Here is a 21929-nt window from a genome sequence, read left to right as displayed (position 1 = left end):
GAAAAGTAATGTACAAGGTGTTGACAAACTTTTTTATCATAGCATGCATATTTAAATATCTTTAAATATCTCAAAAACCAAAGCATTTAAACATATTAAACCCTTATAATAAATGCCTTATATTCAAAAATCCAAAAATGAAATAAAATACCTGTGTTCCATAAGAAAAAATATAACTTTGGTATGTATCTTAGTTCTAACATACCTTGTACATTTCAAAATAATTTTAAATTATGTACATTGCATTCCCACATAATACCTGTCTGTGTTACAGAGACGCCAGGACACACGGAAATAAAACAAATAATTTTTCTGAGGTGTCAGACTAATATTTTTATAAAATAGGCGTTTTCTTAACATTTCACGCTGGTCCTAAAAAGACGATCAAATATTAAATAGGATAATTCTGTGGTCATTCCTAAAAATCAAAGATTTTAATAATGGCGTTTATAACATGTTAGTGTAATCCGCATTGTCCTTAAAACATTTGCATGATGCTGGAAAGAATATGGCAGAACGTACCACGTTTGGCAAAACGCACCAGCGTTTAGTCTTAACCAATGAGAGTAGGGAAAATCACATTATCGACTATATGATGGTACATTTTGCTTAAATGCTCCCCGGATTGTCTTTACAAGAGGAAACACTTTTTTATTATTGACATTTTCAGAAAAATGCATTTTTCATAAAAAAAAAATTGCTTGTTCTAAAATGGTTAATCCCGTTTATACTTTCCCAAATTTTCATACCGTTTTAGAGAAAATGAAAAAAAAAAAACATAAAAATATCGTTTAAAAAAAACATAAAAATTCAACTTTTCCCTTGAAAGTCCTAAAAGTTAAAAAGCGTTTCTATGGTAACATAATTTCGATTTGGTTCGTTCTTTGATAGATAGTTAGTATTAATTTTGATTAAAGTTATATTTTTTGTGGTTGTTAAAGTATGTTATTTTCCGATAACTATTATCACCCTTTTCGTAGCATTAAACTAAATACATTTTGTGCTTCTTTAACATTTTAAAACAGCAAAAAATATGACATTAATTAAAGTCTATCAATAACAATCTATCAAAGAATGAAATCAAAATTATATTACCATAGAAACGCGTTTTGATTTTTAGGAATTCAAAAAACTCTTTTCTTTCAAAAATTCAACTATATATATTTTAATGTCTTTTTTTAATTTTCTCTAAAACAGTATGGAAATTTGGAAAAGTATAAACGGGATTAACCATTTTAAAAGAAGCAAAAAATTTTATGAAGGAAATATTTTTCTGAAAATGTCAATAATAATGAAGTTTTTCCTCTTGTACAGACAATCCGGGAACATACAGTATGGATGTAATCTCCAACTTAAGAATTCTAATATAAAACTAATTTTAGATATGAGTAGTTTCATATTTTAATGTTTAAACACTTTTATTATTCTACCTTTTTTAAGCCAAACTCTTCTATTTTAGCTTTGTGAGCCGAAACTTATCCCAAACACGTTTGAGCAATATGGCTGTTATGGAAGTGACGTTACCATCTGGATTTACAGCCGACAGAGACTCACTTCCAAGTCTCGAAGTGTCACAAAACGTCCAGAAAGTCGAGACTAGTCATGGCGACACTAAAGTTATCTTGTATTTCAATAATTTGACGGTCACTGAATATTGCCCGACAGTATCGGCGTACAGAACTCACAAGGTGGCTAAACAAAGGCCTGTTCCTGTAGTAATCTATGATTACTATGATACTTGTAAGTAGCTAAATTGTAATGATGAGTTTTATAATAGTTAAAAACAACAAGCGTCAGTGTCCAAGCCGCAAGATAACTGGATTGATATTATATACGATATGGAGCTGTGATAATTTACTAAGCCATAAAAAAAATTAAACAATAGTCCAAATTTAAAATATAGAGTTGAAGCATAGTACTGGTTACAGGACTATACCTTTGTACTAGCATACTCATGGATACATTATAAAAAAATGTGTTTGACGAGAGATTATTTAAAGCGGGCCACTCACGATACTACGCCGCAGTACGATTATGTTGGATACGACAAAATCGGACGACAATTGACAATATTGTTCGTGTGTGTGCACAACCGACCGAGTTGAATTGTATTGGATCGCAGTTCGAAACCTTTAACTGCAGCAGTAAAATCGTGCCGATTTCTGTAAAGATGTCTAAATATTCCCAGCAATGTTTAATTAAGTTTTTTGAAATCTACCGAAGTTTTACGTGTCTTTGGAAAGTTAATGCCCCAGAGTATCATGATCATGTAGCAAGAAAACGGGCAATGTGTACTCCTGTTGCAAAATTCAAAGAAGTGGAGCCCATATTCGAATCTTTTCTTCTAATGAAGGGTGCAACTAAATTAAGTAACTCTAAATATGAGTCTTCGTCCATTCGTAGATAATTACGCCAATCATCTGGGTACAGCCGTAATTCTTCGAGTAAATTAATATGTGAATATGTGCATTTTTTTAGTAACCATTCCTTACACCACCACCTTCGATTACAATATCGTTTCTTGCGTTTTTCAATTATTTGTATTGCACATACTGCAGCTGTTGCTAACAAAATATCTTCTTCGCTTTCCGACATTTTTGCTTGAACAACACTTTTAAACTAAATGTTTAATCGTGAGTGAGCGTTGTCAATTTGCTGCAAAATTGTTCAATTTTGTTGTACTATTCTGTTGTACGGCGCCGCAGTATCGTGAATGGCCCGCTTAAGTAATCGTTCTCTCATTTTAGTTGAAAATTTGCTTGTTTTTTTTCTGTAATTTTTTGAAAGACATTCAAAAATGATATAGTCTGTCCAATTAGCAAATGATTCGACATCCAAAAACTGACAGAACATACAATTGAAGGGGTGGCTGCAATAACAAGGCAGCTCCATTTTAGTAAATTTGTGGGAAATCGAAAAAGAACTGCTCGGTTCTTGCTGCAAACCCAGAGCAAGGCAGCTACAACTAACGTCGCCATTTATGTACTGTTATATTGAGTGAACTGATTGTTGTAGAAAACGATCGGCCAATTTTTTTAAAGGATAATTCATTAAAAATCTAATTTTCGAAAAAAAGTGGAGCTGCCTGATGGTTATTGCAGCCACTCCTTCAATTTATCTGCGAATTAAAATGACAGACTGAACTGTCACTGTCATGTATTCTCTCGTTGGACAGAGTATAGTCTATAAGTTTATTATCTATATTATTTTTCGCCATATTTAGCTTCTCTACCAGCGTAAAAACGGCTTAACCCCAAAAAGCTTATTTTAATAATTTTTCAAGATTTCGAAGTATATGATTAACATTTCTTTGTAGATCCATTATTTATTCTAAAATTTGATGTTATTGCCAAATATTCTAAAGAATTAAGAGGTCTAAATTTGAAAAATACTAAAATAACTTATTTTTATTAATTTTTCAAGATTTTGAAGGATCGGATGCACATTTTTTAAATATTCAAAAAAAAAACGTTTCTTTCAAGTTGATCTATTATTGTAAAATTTATAAATAGTCCAGAAGTTTAAATTATAGTCCAGAAGTATATATTATATGATTGACATTTCCTTATAGATTTAAATATAAGCTTATTTCAAGTTGATCCATTATTGTAAAATTTTCTAAAGAGTCAAGAAGTCTAATGTCCACTTGCACCGTTTGTATAAACTTTGTTTAAAGGCTAAACAGTGATTAACTATAATAAAATATGTATAGTTAATCACTGTTTAGGCTTTAAACAAAGTATATACAAACGGTGTAAGTGGGCATAAATCTCGAAAATGCTAACATTGGGGTACCATAGTTTAGGGGATGTTTGCTAAAATTAAAAATAACCAATGCAAGAGTCCTTGTAGCACAATCTCACGGGTGAATTATTTTTTTCACGATTGAATAACTACAACTATTTTAGAAACCTTGTCATTTCAATTAATTTTATTATACAAATGATGCATAGATAAATGAAACATGTTTAGATTGGAAAGCCCGTCAAAATTTTGGGTCGCGAAATTATATTGGGTCGCGACCGTTGTACGCGATCTGGCGCTGCTATAACGGTTGCTAAGAACAACCGCAAACACAAACAGAAATAATTTTCTCTCGTCAAAGTCAGAATCTTCAAAAATTATAAAATCTTTCAAAATCTAATTAACTAATTAATCTAATCAACCAAACCAAACCAAACCGCTCTCATTGAAAAAATTCCGAAAAGTGTTTATAGCGTCCATTTTCAAAGTAATTATTGCTATCTTGTAAGTTTAATTTAAGTTTTATTTACTCCAACCCGTTATAATTGTGAAAAAGTGGCATTAAAAACTTAAAAAGCTGTGCTGTGAACTGCAAAAACCATCGTGCATCGTGGCATAACGTCGGTTTCCAATGTTTCATAAGTATTTCATACATGTCCTTATATAAAATAAAGTTTCTTGTATGCAACACACTGTATTTTATTTATAAAATTAAAAGAAAATAATAATAAATTTGAATAAACAATATTTGGCGATATAATTCCGGAAAAAGCCGAACCGCTCCGAAATTTTCAAAAGCTTTGGGTCGCGACCGTTGCAAGAATAGCGCCAAATAGAGTTTACATTGTCCTTATGGGCACTTTCCAATCTAAACTTGTTTCGTTTATCTATGAAATGATGTCATTTTAATTCACAAATATATTGTATTTTCTGTCATTTTTTGGATGACGTTTGTTGAAATATTCCCTGAGTTGTAGGAAAAACTTTAACTAGATTTTTTTGTTTTAGCAAGAAGAGCTAGAGTATTTTACTGGGGTCCTAGGGCAACTCTGTGTGATATTTGCGAAGAAGAAGATTGTGGGGACATATGTTCAGCAGCTTTCAAAGCTCAAAAGAGTATAGAAAGAGGAACGGGAGATTTCAGTGCAAGTGCCACAACGATTAAAGCGCATGTGACTGCAGTTTTCTTGGCGGTGATATCAGTTTGCGTTGCATTGATGGGTAGTTAGAAATTGCAACTGAAATTCAAATTTTCAACAAAACGAAATTGCCTTCGTGCCATTGATGCATATAAAAGTATACAGACTATAATTTAATTTTAAATTTGTAATTATAGATGTTTGCCATCCTTATTTCTTACATTGGCATAATTTAAGTTTTTACAGAAAATATCTGATACTTTGATAATATAAAACTATTAAAATATAAATAAAAAAATAAACTTATTTCTGACTAATTAGTTGCCAAAACTTACGTTTCTATAAAATGACTTAGTTTAATATTAATGTAAATATTGAAGTAACAAGTACTGTGATCTATATTTTATAATATAGCCCCCTAATATATAGAGTAATCACTTTATTATTAAGTATATAACTTATGTATTAATAATATGTAATGTAAGTATCTAATTATTCTAATTGATTTTAAATATTTTTAGAGGTTTATTTATTTTATATTATTAAATATCTATATATATATATATAATGATTGTTAAATTGTAACTAGCTTTTTTATACAAATGAAAATGTAAATACATATATTAACAAATTTAGTACACTTTGCTTTAATGCGACTGTTATTGATACAATATTTTTTACCTCCCTTTCTTTATTTTACGTATAGTAGTAATTAGAGATGAGCAAGAAATCGCAGCGATTTTAAAATCGCAATCGCAGCCTACGATTGGCTCTATTTTCGATTTGCGAGTTTCAATTTAGGCAACCAGTATAACTACAGCTGCGATTTGCGAGTTTGTTGCGATTTTGCTGCGAATGTGATTTTGTAAACTGGGACCGTGATTTCTATCGACGAGTTTGAATTTTTAGGAGTTGCGATTTGCGATATTGGTGCGAATATAATTTTGTAGTCTATTGAAGCATTTTATAGTAAATTGGGTGTTTCTCAAGAGTGGTTCACGTCTATAACTTTTTTGGGTATAAAGGTGTGGAGGGTGTGGATCCAGTGGCTGACCTTGAAGCCCATATTTGCTGCATTTGATCATCGATACTACGCAAGCGCGCATCGTCGATGTTGCCAAATTGCAGTTTATTTTCGAATTATTTGCAGTTGAAAATTTTTTTTTTGAGTGTTAATCAATAATAATACCGTATGATCGAAAAAAAATGGCGTCCAGTTGGCTGGGAAATGAAGATCGCTGTCATTTTAAATGTAAATTTATATGGGAAATGTCATCGATCGTCATTTCCCAGCCAACTGTACGCCGTTTTTTCTCGATCATATGGTACAAATTCTATAATTAATTTTATAATTTCAGATTTATCTTGATATCCAAAATTAAGGTAAGAAGGATAATGAAGATTGTGAAATGAAAGTATTATGAATATATAAAATTGTAATAATATAACATTTATTTATATATTTACATTAGAATTAAAAATTATCATGTACGGATTTTTTCTTAATGGTTTTAAACTTATTAGAATTATTTTATTTCTTTCAAGTTATTTAATTTCTAGTTATTTACAGGCAACAATAGTTTTGATTATATGTATTGATATGTTTTGAAATACTACCATGACTAGTCTTATTAAACAATACACGTCAATGGGAGATATTGAGGTAACATTTTACCTATAATGTTACTAATATAATATACTTTGATTATAATGTTTGTATCGTTTGTATCATAATTTCTTAAAAATATCAAGTTAGTGGATTAATGCAATTTTTCGAAGAGTGTGTTGATAAGATTAAAATAAGCTTTATGTTTTATCTTTTTCTCGTTAGAAGGGAGATGATTTGTGTCGTAGAATATACATTACTTATATTTTTTTCTTAATTTACTGTAATTTGCACCAAATTACAGTAAAACTTATTTATTACTGCAACCAAACCAAATCATATTATGCTAAGAAAAAAGAAAATCACATAAATTAGGTGTAAGAATAGAGAAATCTTAAGGTAGCAGAAAAATTAATGCAATATATGTATAAGCAGAATTAAACAAGGTAACTGTAAATGTTGCTGAAGCTGATTCTACAATTTTAATTACGGAGGCTAAAAGGCCTTTTAAGGCCTCCGTAGTTCTGATGGAATGTTAAAAAAAAACTATTATGAACATGACATGGAGCTACAGTTTACAGTATTTAAAAATAAAAAAAAAAGAAAAAACTTGGACACATCCGTTTTAATTTCCCGAATTTTTAATAAAGCACTTTTGAAACGTAGCATAATAATCTAGAGCAATTAGATTAATTATAGGAATCTAGAGTTTTATTTCTATTTAATTTTATTGACTATGAAAATACATAATAAGCGTTCACGTTTCACGTGTTGTGCGAAATATTAAAATAATAATCTGATAATAATATAAATAATATACCGCGTACTATGATTGAAAAAAATAGCGTCAGCGATGACTATGAAATGAAGATCGCTGTCATTTTATGGGAAACGTTCTCAATCGTCATTTCCCAGGCAACTGGACGCCGTTTTTTCGATCATTCGGTATATATTGACAAAAAAACCTAAATTATATCCTAGTTATATCCTATTATATGGTTTGGAATTCGTCGACTTGTTCTGTTGTTACCTCTGGTATACTATACTCACTAGAGTAGGATACTAGGACAGGAAAATCACTCTGAAATGTTTTGGTTAATTCTGGGTTAAATTCCTCAAAACGACCAAAACTTTAAAAACAATTATATGTCTATATATGTGTTTATATCATATACCGTATGATCGAAAAAAAACGGAGTCCAGTTGGCTTGAAAATGAACATCAATGTCATTCATTGTTGTTCAATCATTCCCCATCACAGTTCCCCATTTAATTTTACATACAAAATGACAGCGATCTTCATTTCATAGCCATCGCTGACGCCGTTTTTATTCGATCATACGGTATAATTTTTAATTAAGTTCCTAATGATGCCCATCCCTGATGAGAATACGATTTTGTAGTTCCAATGTATCGTAGATAAAATAAATAACAAGATGACATATGACATTCGATTTTGAATTTTGAAGCACGTCAAAAGTCTATAGTCAAAAAGTCAAAACAATTTATGTGTATGACGTTTGTTTTGTTGCCATTTAATTTTAACTGGAATATTTATATATAATTTTATATAATGTAGTTTATGGGAGTGATGTGTAATATTTTATATTAGGAAAAAGTGTTATCAAGTCGTTTAGTCTGTTGTGATTTTGTGTCGCGTCGTACTTCAATTTATTTAAAGAAATCACGTGTATAACCTTAAAGTCGGTATGGATCCAAATTCAAAATACAATTTAAACGGGAAATTGGACTCCTCGAAAATTTCTTTAAAACTAAAACCCACCCCAATTTTATTCCGTACTAAATATGGCGGTTCCCCGCCAGCAAAGAGAATAAAATTAAATGAAAATGGAGTAAACGGAACAGCCAAGAAAGCAATCACATTTTCGAATGTTAATGGACATTCATTAAAACCTAAAGTTAATTTGCAAGAACAAAGGAGAAATTTACCTATATTTGATAAGAGAAACAAGTTAATTGAATTGATGAAACAGCACAGCACTTTAATTATATTAGCTGAAACTGGTAGTGGTAAAACCACTCAAGTACCACAGTATATTAACTCAGCTAGGCTAATGGAAAATGGGAAAATAGCTGTAACACAGCCTAGGCGGGTGGCTGCGATAAGTGTTGCCATGAGGGTGGCTCAAGAGTATGGAAATGGGGTAATTTTAAATTTCAATGCATTTTAAAACTAATTTTAATTGAGTGTATTTTCAGATGTCTATTGGTGATTATGTAGGATATTCTGTACGCTTTGAAGATGTTACATCAAAAAAGACAAGGATAAAATTCTTAACAGATGGTATGCTTCTTCGTGAAGCTATTACAGATCGGTTGCTTTTGGATTATTCAGTAGTTATATTAGACGAGGCTCATGAAAGAACCATACATACTGATGTATTGTTTGGTATTGTTAAGAATGCACAGAGAGTTAGGGTTGAGAGACATTTACCTCCTCTAAAGGTATAGAATAAGATTAAATTAAATTACTGTATTATTCATGGAACTTTTGAATATTTTTAGATTATTCTTATGTCTGCTACAATGGACGTTGACCATCTATCAAAATACTTTAATAATTGCCAAGTGGTTTATATTGAAGGAAGAACATATCCAGTACAAATGTTTTATACAGTAAAACCTCATGATAACTATCAAACTGCTTGTGTTTCAACGTTTTTTAAAATTCATAGAGAGGCACCACCTGAGTAAATTTTCTATTTTTTGTATTCTGTTTTGTTTTCAATAACATTCATGATTTTTAGCCACGATGTTTTGATTTTTTTAACTGGTCAAGAGGAAATTGAAAGCTGCGCTCATCAGATTCGAATGCTCTCAAAAGATCCTGAAGTTGAAGGACCGCCTGTAAAAGTGTGCGCTTTGTACGCTGCTCAACCAAGTATGCAGCAGATGGCAGTGTTTCAACCTGCTCCTGTTGGAACTCGAAAAGTGGTTATTAGTACAAATATAGCCGAAACTAGTGTGACAATTAGTGGTATTAAATATGTAATAGATGGTGGTATGGTTAAATCAAGGTATTAAGTTGAAATTTATCCATAGGGTCCTGCAACAGAGCATCTGACATCTGTAGGTCTTATAAAAAAGAACTTACAATTTTTGTTCAAGTGCATACCTAAGGTATGTACTAGTGCCTATTTCAGGAAAATATTTTAACTTCTACAGGGTGGTTCAAAAAAGTGTTGGTGGACTGGGATGATTTGTATCAAATGGAATACCTTATTATTATTTTTTTTATAGCATTTTTGGTTTCCTTTCTGATCGCTTTACCTATTTCCAAGATATTATTAAATGTTTTGATAGTTTCAAAGATAATAAATAAACAAAAAAAAATATTTTTAGCCTTTAAAAAATATATTAAAAATACAAGAAATGTCCTGAAATCTAAACTATACTAGGTATTTACTATACTTGGTCAGTACTTACTTTGCTATAAATGTTGTTATTTTAAATCATATAGGGTGTTCAAAATTCTATGTGAAACTTTCTAAAATATAAAATAATTTTTCTTCTTTTTTAAATGGATCACGCTGTGTATTATTTTTTGTGAGAATTAAAAAGTGAGGGAGAATTCAAAAAATTAACATTTTTGTACTTAAAGTATTTCAAAATTTGAAACGGGTTTGCAGATATTCGCGGTATTATTAATGTGGCTTTGATACAAATTTACTGTAGAAAAAGCAATAATATGTAATATAATACCGCGAATATCTGCGAAACCGTTAAACATTTTAAAGTACTTTAAATACAAAAAGTTAATTTTTTAATTCGCCATATGTTCCATTTAAAAAAAAACTTTTTTTATATTTTCGAAAGTTTTTTTGAAAAAACGCGCAATGTTTGTTAAATTGTAAGACAGCGCCCCCTAGCGTCCACATTCAAAAGCTTATTATTATTGTTTATACGGGATAATATAGAGTAAGAAACGTTTTTTTAAACGAGCCCCCTTTGTTGGATTCCGTTTACCTAATCTGGAGTTATTAATATTTAAACAAAAACAGATCTAACCTTCCCCCACCACTTTACTTTAGCAGATAGGTGAAAATGGTTCTAGCAAAAAAGATCCAAAATTTACTGAATATTGTGAAGCTATTAATTAGGGTACACCTTATCTAGACAAAACTTTGAAAAAATTCCATTTTCTTTTTTTCCATAGCAGTTGCGCCCTCTAGCGGCCGTCCTACAAAATTAAAAATAATGTCCATCAATTTCTCATTGTCACCTTAGTTATAAATATTTTTTTCCGCAAGCCCTACGACTAATACTTTCCGAGATACAGCCGAGAGCGATTCTTAGTGGGACACCCTGTACATCCTAGCAGGTTTGCACCAAATTTGCACTTAAAACAAAATTCCTAAGTTTTTTATTATAGAGCTACAGATGCCCTACGCACTGTTGCAGGATCCTGTATATTTTTGAATATTCTTAAATGCTTTTAATAATACTTAAGATTTATTACATTTTAGGACTTTTCATCCATCAACCGGCATGGAAATATTAAAAGTGCAAAGAATTTCACAAGAACAAGCATGGCAACGAACAGGAAGGGCTGGTAGAGAATCGGAGGGTCTCTGTTATAGAATTTATACCAAATCACAATTTGAACTTATGAAGAAAAATAGCATTCCAGAAATTCAAAGAGCCAACTTAAATTCTGTAGCTTTACAGCTTTTGGCTCTCGGTATTCATATGCTACATTTTGATTTTTTGGATAAACCACCAAATGATACTATTGAAGCTGCGTTTGAGCAGCTTCAGCTTCTTGGTGCTATAGATGACATAAATTCAAAAGTTTTAACTAATCTAGGAAGAAAAATGGCGAAATTTCCATTAGATCCACGTTTTAGTAAAATTCTTCTTTCAGCAGGTTTGTGGCTTAATTTGAATTATAACTGTTTTTATAAAGTTCTTATTACAGAAAAATTTGGCTGTTTAGAGGAGGCTTTGTCAGTTGTTTCACTTCTTTCGAGTGAATCAATATTTTTGAATCCTCCATCTAAGAGGGAAGAGGCTCAAAATGCTAGACAAAAATTTCATTCTGGTTATGGTGACCATCTTACATTACTAAATGCTTATAGAGAATTTGAAAATATTGGCCAGAATAATAGGAAAGTTTGGTGCCATGAACATTTTATTCATATGAGAAATATCTTATATGTTCGAGAAGTTAGATCACAGTTACAAGTAAGTGAAATTTTATATTTTGCGTTAGGTATCGGTACCAAAACTGGTATATCGGTTTTGTAAAAGACGTAGACGTATCTGGTAATTAAAAAAAAACAAATATTACTATCAGAATATAATCGAAAATAAAATAAAAAAGTCTTTGCCCTGACCCGGATTCGAACTCTGAATCATCGGTTCGTGGTCGGAAACTCTACGCACTGCGCTATGGAGACATGTTCGATTTATATTCAATACTAGAATTTATAGGACTAAATTAATAAAAAATATAGGATCTTCTTCCGATGCGCAGTAGTGAAGGCAACGGGTATCGGCAGCCAGACGGGCCACATGCTGTTCCAGAGAGCATAGTAAAAGATATATCAAAGAGACGTCTTAAAATACTTTCTCGAAAACGTTGCTAGCTCTTAGACTATTAAAGCATCACATTTTTCGATAAATATTATCACCCTATCCATAGCATTGAACTAAATAAATTTTGTGCTTTAACATTTTCAAACAGCAAAAAATATGACGTTAATAGAAATTCTATCAATAACAATCTATTAACCTAGAATAAAAACGAAATTATATTAGCATAGAAACGTGTTCTCATTTTTGGGAGTTTATTTCAAATTTTGTTCAAATATTAAAAAGTAGGAAAGGGATTAACCAATTAGTGAACAAGCAAACATTTTAATGAAGAATAGTGAAGAATGCATTTTTCTCAAAATGTCAATAATAAAGTTTTTCCTCTTGTAAAGACAATCCGGGGACATACTGTATATTTATACAAACTTTTTACTTATTTTTATCTGAAGGATATGCTACTCGAATGCAATAATTGATTAAAAGAACCAATAAATTAATATAATAATAAACTAATACAAAAAAATTAATTTTTTAATTCGATATGTGTTTCATTTAAAAAAAACTTATTTTATATTTTTGAAATTTTGGCCTAAAATTTTGAATACTCTGATTTAAAATTACATTTATACCGAAGTAAGTACCAACGAACTATAGTAAATACCTAGTGTAGTTTTGGTTTCAGGACATTTCTTGTATTTATAATAATTTTTTTAAAAAAGGTTGAAAAACATATAATTTTTTATTTACTTATTATTTAATATCTCTGAAACTATCTAAAGCGGCGGCTATACGGTAGCGACTTGCCTGTACGGTATAGTTTGCGCAAACTAGAAGGTAACTTGCGCAAACTGTGCGGTGTCCACACGATGCAAGTAAGAGCGTACATTCATCATTATTTTTATTCTGAATTTGTGGTTCCGTTCGTGGAAATGTCAAGTGACGAATTATTAGGTCTGTTCGTTTTCCTGTTATTATCGATTCTGAATCGTCCTAGAACTCTCCAGCGCATGCGCAAATGAAATAATGTCTTCATATTTCCTTCTGCGCATACGCATCACAATTCTAGGACGGTTCAGAATCGGTAATAACAGGAAAACGAAAAAAGCTATTGTTTTTGTATTACTTATTGTTAAAGAAAAACCCATTTTCTTGTGTGAATATTTTTTCTGTTTCTATAGGAAGAATGTTTCGATTTTATCTTCCATAGGTACGGCAACGATCGATATATTTCAACGAAACTCCTCATAAACTCCTTATTGAAATAAGTACGCATATCAGACATTTTCTGAGAGCTGATAAATAATAACACAAAACTCACAAGAGTCACAAAACTGTAGTTTGAACTCGCTGATACCGTCTACACGTCTGTAGCAGCCAGACGGGCCGCATGCTGTTCCAGAGAGCATAGTAAAAGATATATCAAAGAGACGTCTTAAAATAATTTCTCGAAAACGTTGCTAGCTCTTAGACTATTAAAGCATCACATTTTTCGATAAATATTATCACCCTATCCATAGCATCGAACTAAATAAATTTTGTGCTTCAACATTTTAAAACAGCAAAAAATATGACGTTAATAAAAATTCTATCCATAGATAAATGAAACAAGTTTAGATTGGAAAGTGCCCATAAGGACAATGTAAACACTATTTGGCGCTATCCTTGCAACGGTCGCGACCCAAAACTTTTGAAAATTTCGGAGCGGTTCGGCTTTTTCCGGAATTATATCGCCAAATATTGCTTATTCAAATTTATTATTATTTTCGTTTAATTTTATAAATAAAAGACAGTGTGTTGCATACAAGAAACTTTATTTTATATGAGGACGCATGTATGAAATACCTATGAAACATTGGAAACCGACGTTATGCCACGATCCACGATGATTTTTGCAGTTCACAGTTCACAGCACAACTTTTTAAGGTTTTAATGCCACTTTTTCACTATTATCACCGGTTGGAGTAAATAAAACTTGAATTAAACTCACAAGATAGCAATTATTACTTTAAAAATGGACGCTATAAACACTTTTCGGAATTTCTTTAATGAGAGCGGTTTGGATTTTGAAAGATTATTATGATTTTTGAAGATTCTGACTTTAGTTTTGTTTGGGTTTTTCTTATTACCGATTCTGAACCGTCCTAGAACTGTGATACGCATGCGCAGAAGGAAATATGGATAAATTATTTCATTTGCGCATGCGCTGCAGAGTTCTAGGACGGTTCAGAATCGGTAATGACAAGAACCCGAACAAAGCTTTTGACAAGAGAAAATTATTTCTGTTTTTGTTTGCCGTTGTTCTTAGCAACCGCTATAGCAGCGCCAGATCGCGTATAACGGTCGCGACCCAAAATAATTTCGCGACGTAAATTTTTTACGGGCTTTCCAATCTAAACTTGTTGCATTTATCTATGATTCTATCAATAACCAAAGAATATACCTAGCTAGAAATCAATAACAATCTATTAACCTATTAAAGAATAAGAACGAAATTATATTACCATAGAAACGCGTTCTCATTTTTGGGAGTTTATTTCATATTTTGTTCAAATTTTGAAAAGTAGGAAAGGGATTAACCAATTAGTGAACAAGCAAACATTTGAATGAAGAATAGTGAAGAATGCATTTTTCTCAAAATGTCAATAATAAAGTTTTTCTTCTTGTAAAGACAAACCGGGGACATACTGTATATTTATACAAACTTTTTTACTTATTTTTATCTGAAGGATATGCTACTCGAATGCAATAATTGATTAAAAGAACCAATAAATTAATATGGTAATATATTTTTTAGGAAATTTGTAAACAATGCGATATAAGAGGATCTTCTTGTGGCAGTCAGATGGACCAATTGAGAAAATGTTTGCTAAGTGGTTTATTTATGAATGTAGCTGAATTGCATAGAGACAGACAATATATTACAGTATGATTTTAGTTAGTACCTAATACTGTGCACAATGTTAATAAACATTTTCATTTCAGTTGGACAAACGACAAGTGACACAAATTCATCCAAGCTCAAACATTCACGGACAGCAACCACATTGTGTTATATTTACTGAGGTAGTTCAAACGACCAAGTGTTATTTAAGAGGTTTAACTACTATAAATAGTGATTGGCTGAACGAAGTTGCTCCAGACTATGTGAAAAATCACAATATCAAATTCCAAAGAGACAGTAGTTGATGTGAAACTTTGGAAATGTGCCAGAATGAATCTGATTGCCGTTATTATGTTCCAATTTTGTACTCCAGAAGCAAACTTAGTTGCCAGGCGTTATTTGAACATAGTTTTGAGAAAAACGAATTTCAAGTTTTGTTTAGCTCAGAGCCAGCATTGGACTTAATTTGATTTGGAACAGAGTAATTTATTCCTACATATAGCACAAAATGAGAAAGAGGCCAGGATAGAGCATAAAAAGTTAAGTGTCTTGATGTATACCGATCTGGTCATTGAAACTGCGTGGTCTGGATTTTAACATATAAACAGTGATGTAGACAGCTTAAATGAAAAATCAAATTATTAGTATTAAAGAGGATACATTTTTTTTATGCGGGTATTGCCGGATTTTGCATTAAAATTTCAAACCGCACAAGTAGGTGTTTACGAAAAATGTTGCATCTAGTGTTGGAACTTTATTTTTCACAATTAGTTACTCATTTTAATACAGCTGTAATATATTCTTAAACAACTGTCTAACGGAAGTGAGTATTATTGAATGTCTTAGACAGTATTATCTTCGTTTATCCTTTTATTTCTTGTACGAACCGGCAAAACTGTATACCGCTTTTTATTTTGTGTTTTTGTCTGTCATCTGGTTGTATAACGGGTGGCGCACCTCATTCGCCTCGGTTGATTATAAGAAAACGGAAAGACATAGAAATAAAATATTTTATGGGTATATGTGGGGAGACAATGTGCACAATTTAAAATTATTTTGAAATATACAGGGTGTTTCAGAACTAAGATCCATACCAAAATTATATTTTTTCTTATGGAACACCCGGTATTTTATTTCATTTTTGGATTCTTGGGCCCAAAAAAAGGCATTTATTATAAGGGTGTTTAAAAACTTTAGTTTTTGAGATATTTAAAGATATTTAAATTTGGGATGCTACAATAGAATAGACTATTAACACCCTGTACATTACTTTTCAGAATTAATTCTTATGCTGAGGTAGAGAAATAAACTTTATTGAAAAATGGTATTGGTTCCTTAAATTTATACAGGGCTATCAAAAGTTTCTGATCTATTTTAAGGACATATTTTATAGAAAAACTTCGTTATTTCAAATGCAACACCCTGTATTTTTTTAAATAAATTGAAGCAGATTAAAATGCTCTTTCAAACAATATTAGGGTTTCCTATACCCATCAGATTTTGAATAAAAAGCGATTTTTAAATAAAATCGCAATCAAGATGGCTGGTGTCGCCATGGCAATTTTCTAGTGACAGTTAGTAACTATTTTCAAAGTCGACATTAGTTTATGGACATTATTACAGTTTACTTATATATTTAATTATAAGAGTTTACTTAAATTAGTTTACAATAGTCTACAATAGTTTAATAAGTAAGTATTAATTATTTTATCAAGAAAAATAAAGCAGTATCTGCTGGAGGAACGAATATATATGTTACTAGTGATTTTTGTGAGGAATTTTTGTGACTTTTGTGAGGAAAATTGCTTCTTGGTCTCAAGGGCTTTTGCTCAAAGATATCCAAATAGGAATCTTCCTGATAAGCGCGTTTTTTTTAAACTACTTGTCCTATTTCGCAGAGCTGGTAGTGTGGTTTATAAAAAACCTATTAGGCAGAAACCTGTCGTTGGAAGTGAAGAAAATGAATTTGCCGTAATTGGCTCTTTTATAAAAAATCCATATAAAGTAAACGCCACGAATGTTTGGGAGTGATTCATCGCTTGATGAAGTTAGAATCGACACGCGCGCTATCATTTTTACATTAAAAACGTAAATTTGTACCGCAGACGTAGGTTTTTAAAGGCCCGGTCTAATCATCTGCCTGCGCTCTTCCTACTTATTCTAAAATGTTAGCGTGATTGACAAAGACGATATACTATATCGCGTTTCTTTGATTGATTCGTTTTTGTGCGTCAGTCCATTGGTGTGCTTGCAGTGCGACCAATGGGGCATTCCAGTTTATATTTATAACCAAATATATGTTTTGACAAGACTTTGACAGTTAAAACAACAAATTACAACAGACTATATATTGATTATTATATGACTTGAAACACCACACGACACTGGAATTAAGTTTTATGTGACCTTGAACAGATTGGTTCACATGGTAGCGACCGATGAATCACTCCCAAACATTCGTGGCGTTTACTATATCTACAAGTTATCGTAAAATAATTCAAAGAACTACTTCATCGTTTTTCTTGATAGAATAATAAACACATATTTAATAAATATTATTTATTAAACTATTGTTGGTAAATTAAATAAAAGTAAACTGGTACAAATTTAAACAAGTCCATAAACTAATTTCGATTTTGAAAATAGCTACTAACTGTCACTAGAAACTTACGATGGCGACACTAGCCATCTTCATTACAATTTTATTGAAAAATCGCTTTTTATTCAAAATCTGAGCCAGATAGGTATAGGAAACCCTAATATAGTTTAAAAGAGCATTTAAATCTGCTTCAACTTATTTAAAAAAATACATAGTGTTGCATTTGAAATAACGAAGTTTTATGTAAAATATATATTTAAAATAAACCAGTAATTTTTGATACCCCTGTATACATTTAAGGAAGCAATAATATTTTTCTGTAAAGTTTATTTCTCTACCTTTAAACTCAGCACAAGAATTAACTCTGAAAAGTAATGTACAGGGTGTTAATAATCTATCGTAGCATGTATTCTATTGTAGCATGCAAATTTAAATATCTTTAAATATCTCAAAAACCAAAGATTTTAAACATATGAATCATAATATAATACATAAGAATCCAAAAATGAAATAAATACCGAGTGTTCCGTAAGAAAAAATATAACTTTGATATGGATCTTAGTTCCGAAACACCCTGTATATTTCAAAATAATTTTTAATTGTGCACATTGTCTCCCCACATATACCCATAAAATATTTTGTTTCTACATCTTTCCATTTTCGTATAATCGACCGAGGTGAATGAGGTGCGCCACCCTGTATATTTATATCTCTGTCTTATGCATTAAAGTACAGACCACGGAAATAAAGTGACCAGTGGCCAGGTTGAGTATAACTCAAATATGGCAATTTTGGACTTAACATAGGTTGCTTCTAGGGTACAGAAGTTGTTTTGTATTTTTGAGATATACAGGGTTTCTCAATATTCCGTGGACAGAACTACATATTTTTGAAATCAAAATAAGTACATTGGGCACAATTTACCACTAGGCCGTTAGAGGGCATCAAACTTTAATAAAATAAACACATTCTAAGCTATTTTAAGAACCGTTATTCCGATTTGGGGTGCCTATGTTTTGCTAAGCGCTTTCACATTTGACTTTCACATAAAGCATGAGAATGAACGGGAAGGGTGAAAACTATCTCCATCCCTACATAAATTTTAAATAAATATCTCCAACTCTACCGACAACCGATTTTTTTCGTAAAATGGTCCTTCTAGTATTTGCTACATTTTTTTCTCTGTTGGAAAAAAACTCGCATACTTTTTGAGAAAAAAAAACATTTCCAAAGCTGACTTACAAATAATATTTCTTGTCACGATGGAGTTGGAAAATATTCAAATTGGAATAACGGTTCTTAAAATATCTTTAAAAATGTATTTATTTTTTTAAAATTTCGTGTCTTCTAACGGACAAACGAAGCACTTTTGTATAGAGGTAAATGTTTCCAATGAACTTATTTTGATTCCGAAAATACATATTAGTTCCATGTCCACGGAATATCGGAACACCTTGTATAAGTTATTTTTATATTGAATGATCCTCATTGAATTTAGGAGTGTGACAGTTATTGTTTTTGACTGATTTTTCTATTTTAATCATATTATTTTTTTAATTTCTTCCAACTTCAATAATTGTACATATTTCTTTAAATTTTCTATTAAGCATTACTATTTAAATGAAAAAATAAGTGATAAGTATAATTGTATATAAATGTATAGTTTAAAGTATGCTCTAATTATTATGTCTGCCCTTTTCTTGTTTAGTATTTCTTTTAACAGCGTTTTATAAATCTCATCTGAGAAAAATTGGTTTATTTTTTTGTAAAATAAATTATGTTTTAAAAAATAAATTGAGTTTTATTTAAGATTTTTCCTGAATATACATAAAGTTTTATTACAGAATTCAAATATATGAGTAAAGCCCACACACTGAGATGTCGGTGCGTGTTTTCTGGGAAAAAACAATTGGCTTCAAAAGTTCGTAAACAGATCCGTTTCTTCGTAAAGGATCCGCTCTTTCAACGGTAAAATACCAGATAAAAGTCATTGGGTGGCTTTGATAAAAAATTACTGTTGAAATACCCATATGTAATACCGTATGATCGAAAGAAAAGAGCCAGTTGGCTGGGAAATGACAATCGATAACATTTCCCATATAAATTTACATATTAAATGACAGCTATCTTCATTTCATAGCCATCGCTGACGCCGTTTTTTTCAATCATACGGTATATTAACCAGTAGCGTAACTTCAAATGTGAGGCCCCCCGCAAGATTTTTTAGGGGCCCTTATATTAAAATAAAAAAAAAACACTAAAAAACATAATATAGCCTTATGTAGGTATATCAAGTCATTTAATATATAAAAACAAAAATTTTACTTATCCCACATAAGAAAAAATAATAATAAAGGAACATAAAAAATAAAACATTACAAAATAAATCAACATAAAACAAAACTTAGGTACTCCCTATGATCGAAAAAAAACGGCGTCCAGTTGAATGGGAAATGACGATCAATGACATTTCCCATGCATATAAATTTACATAAATAAAACACACATTTATTAATAACATCTATCAAAGAATAAAATCGAAATTATATTACCATAGAAACGCCTTTTGATTTTTAGGACTTCAAAAAAATTTAACAATATTTTCAAGTTTTTTTTAATTTTCTCTAAAACGGTATGGAAATTTGGATAAGTATAAATGCCGCGGGATTAACCATTTTAGAACAAGCAAATTTTTTTATGAAGAATACATTTTTCTCAAAATGTCAATAATAAAAAAGTTTTTCCTCTTGTAAAGTCAATCCGGGGACATACTGTAGAATTTTATTATATATAATTATTTATGTAATGGAATTATAATATTATTATTATTACTGTTATGAAAAGTTATTAGTGTTATGAAAAACACATGTACATGTACTACAATTTTTTTTTATTTAGAAATACGTATGTTAACTTATTCACTTATTGTTGTACAAAAGTTATACCTAAGGTATATTTAAATAAACATTATGATTATTACTATCGTTGTAGCAGCCTAAAATAATTTCTTATTTTTGCGCTACATCTCTAGCAGAATTTAAGCAAATAATGCCCATCCCTAGTCGGTACCGCTGCAATTTTGGTAGTACCGTGAATGCCGTACGATGTGGTGGCGCAGGGTTGCCATTTATATTATTATTTAAATTTTTCTTTAAATGTTATTAATAACTTTCCTGAAGTTTCCTTATTTCGAGCACAGTTTGGTGTGTATTTACTTTTTGTCGTCAGAAGATAATCTCTGGCAGAATTTTAACATTTTATTCGGGATTTTTCGACACTTCCATGACTTCCATTTCAACCACTGGTGAAGTCCCAGGGTGGTTCTCGTCTTCTTTGAAAAGTTTTTTTGTACATCATATGTGGCGGAGAATAGCCCTGCGAGTGTGTCCCTTACCAACTTAAGGGGAAGATTTGACATTTTGGAGTAATTTTTTTGACGAGCTTTTTTAAGAAGATTTAGCAGTAGTTTTTTTTTAACCCGAAGTTTTGAGCAGTTTTTGGTTTTTATGAATGGTTCCGTGAAGGTTCCCTGTTGGAGGCTGGTGTGAATTGGCGAGTTTCCCCCTTTTCCGCAAATTTCCAAGTTTTCTGATGGTTTGAAGCAGTTACGTAATGGATATGGGCCCAAGTACGATACCAAATCAGCACTGATTGACTACAGCTTCAGAGCAAAAGCTAAGTACTCATTTACGTTTTGCTTTAGAATCTTTTTGCCTTTTTCTTAACTTTCTACTGAAACTTACCTTATATTGAAACCTCTTTTTTGATGAAACTTAAACAAACGATTACGTTTGATGATTTATATTTAGTAATATTTAATTTAAGTTTCGCTATATCAATATAATATTAATTTATTGTTTTTTTTAAATGACTTTTCCGATTGTTCCGATTGGAAGAAGAAAGCGAGGGCGGCCAAGAAGATCATGGCGAGATGAAGTGGACGAGTCTATGCATCGGAGAGGACTACGAGAGGGAACATGGGATGATCGAGACGAATGGAGGACCCGGTTGATGGAAGGAAGGCAGCCAGAGCTGTAGAATCCTTTATATTATTATTAAATGACTTTTTAATTCACTTTCAAACTGGAGTTATTTAATTATTAATAAATGTACATAGTTTTTATTAAATTTTGTTGTTTTAATTTGAGATATATCATTACTGAACATCTTTAGCCTGTGGTAATTTTCTTAATTTTTTAAATATCACCTTAACTTGGCTTAAATTAAGTGGTGCCCAACAATATGCAAAAATAATTAAATGAACCTACACCTATTGTTCACCAGACGAAGGGGAGCGGTACGCTGCGGTTTTTTTTTAATTTTTACCATCTTTTTTATAATTTTTCCTAACTTTTTAAAAAGTCGCCGCATTGTTTCAAAATTATTCTTAAAATCGTATACTCC

At 31.1% G+C, this 21929-nt stretch overlaps 2 protein-coding genes across 2 annotated transcripts in view; both read left to right on the top strand.

The window, feature by feature from the left end:
* Positions 1–5514, top strand: part of LOC115889447 (CD109 antigen) — an 86889-nt gene extending 81375 nt beyond the window's left edge. The window contains exons 19-20 of the mRNA XM_030909430.1: positions 1460–1740; positions 4753–5514. Of these exons, the coding sequence (XP_030765290.1) occupies positions 1460–1740; positions 4753–4973 (502 nt within the window). The 3' untranslated portion in view covers positions 4974–5514. The remainder of the gene's footprint in view (positions 1–1459; positions 1741–4752) is intronic.
* A 2488-nt stretch (positions 5515–8002) lies between these two features.
* Positions 8003–15915, top strand: LOC115889509 (ATP-dependent RNA helicase DHX33). Its single transcript, XM_030909528.1, has 8 exons — positions 8003–8654; positions 8710–8955; positions 9016–9200; positions 9258–9527; positions 10977–11377; positions 11429–11694; positions 14840–14968; positions 15028–15915. Exons 1-8 carry the CDS (start codon positions 8199–8201, stop codon positions 15229–15231), a joined length of 2157 nt encoding a protein of 718 aa, XP_030765388.1. The 5' UTR covers positions 8003–8198; the 3' UTR covers positions 15232–15915.
* The last annotated feature ends 6014 nt before the right edge of the window (positions 15916–21929 follow it).

The sequence above is a fragment of the Sitophilus oryzae genome, unplaced genomic scaffold (genome assembly GCF_002938485.1).
Source record: "Sitophilus oryzae breed Bouriz unplaced genomic scaffold, Soryzae_2.0 scaffold_815_pilon_pilon, whole genome shotgun sequence".
Classification (NCBI taxonomy): domain Eukaryota; kingdom Metazoa; phylum Arthropoda; class Insecta; order Coleoptera; family Curculionidae; genus Sitophilus; species Sitophilus oryzae.
This window is presented reverse-complemented; position numbering and strand designations above follow the sequence as displayed.

What these genes read in the sequence shown, in the direction of transcription:
- LOC115889509 (XM_030909528.1), top strand. Translation starts at nt 8,199, where the DNA reads ATGGATCCAAATTCAAAATACAATTTAAACGGGAAATTGGACTCCTCG. An exon ending in CTCAAGAGTATGGAAATGGG is followed by an intron (nt 8,655 to 8,709) that starts GTAATTTTAAAT and finishes GTGTATTTTCAG; the next exon opens with ATGTCTATTGGTGATTATGT. An exon ending in GGTGGTATGGTTAAATCAAG is followed by an intron (nt 9,528 to 10,976) that starts GTATTAAGTTGA and finishes ATTACATTTTAG; the next exon opens with GACTTTTCATCCATCAACCG.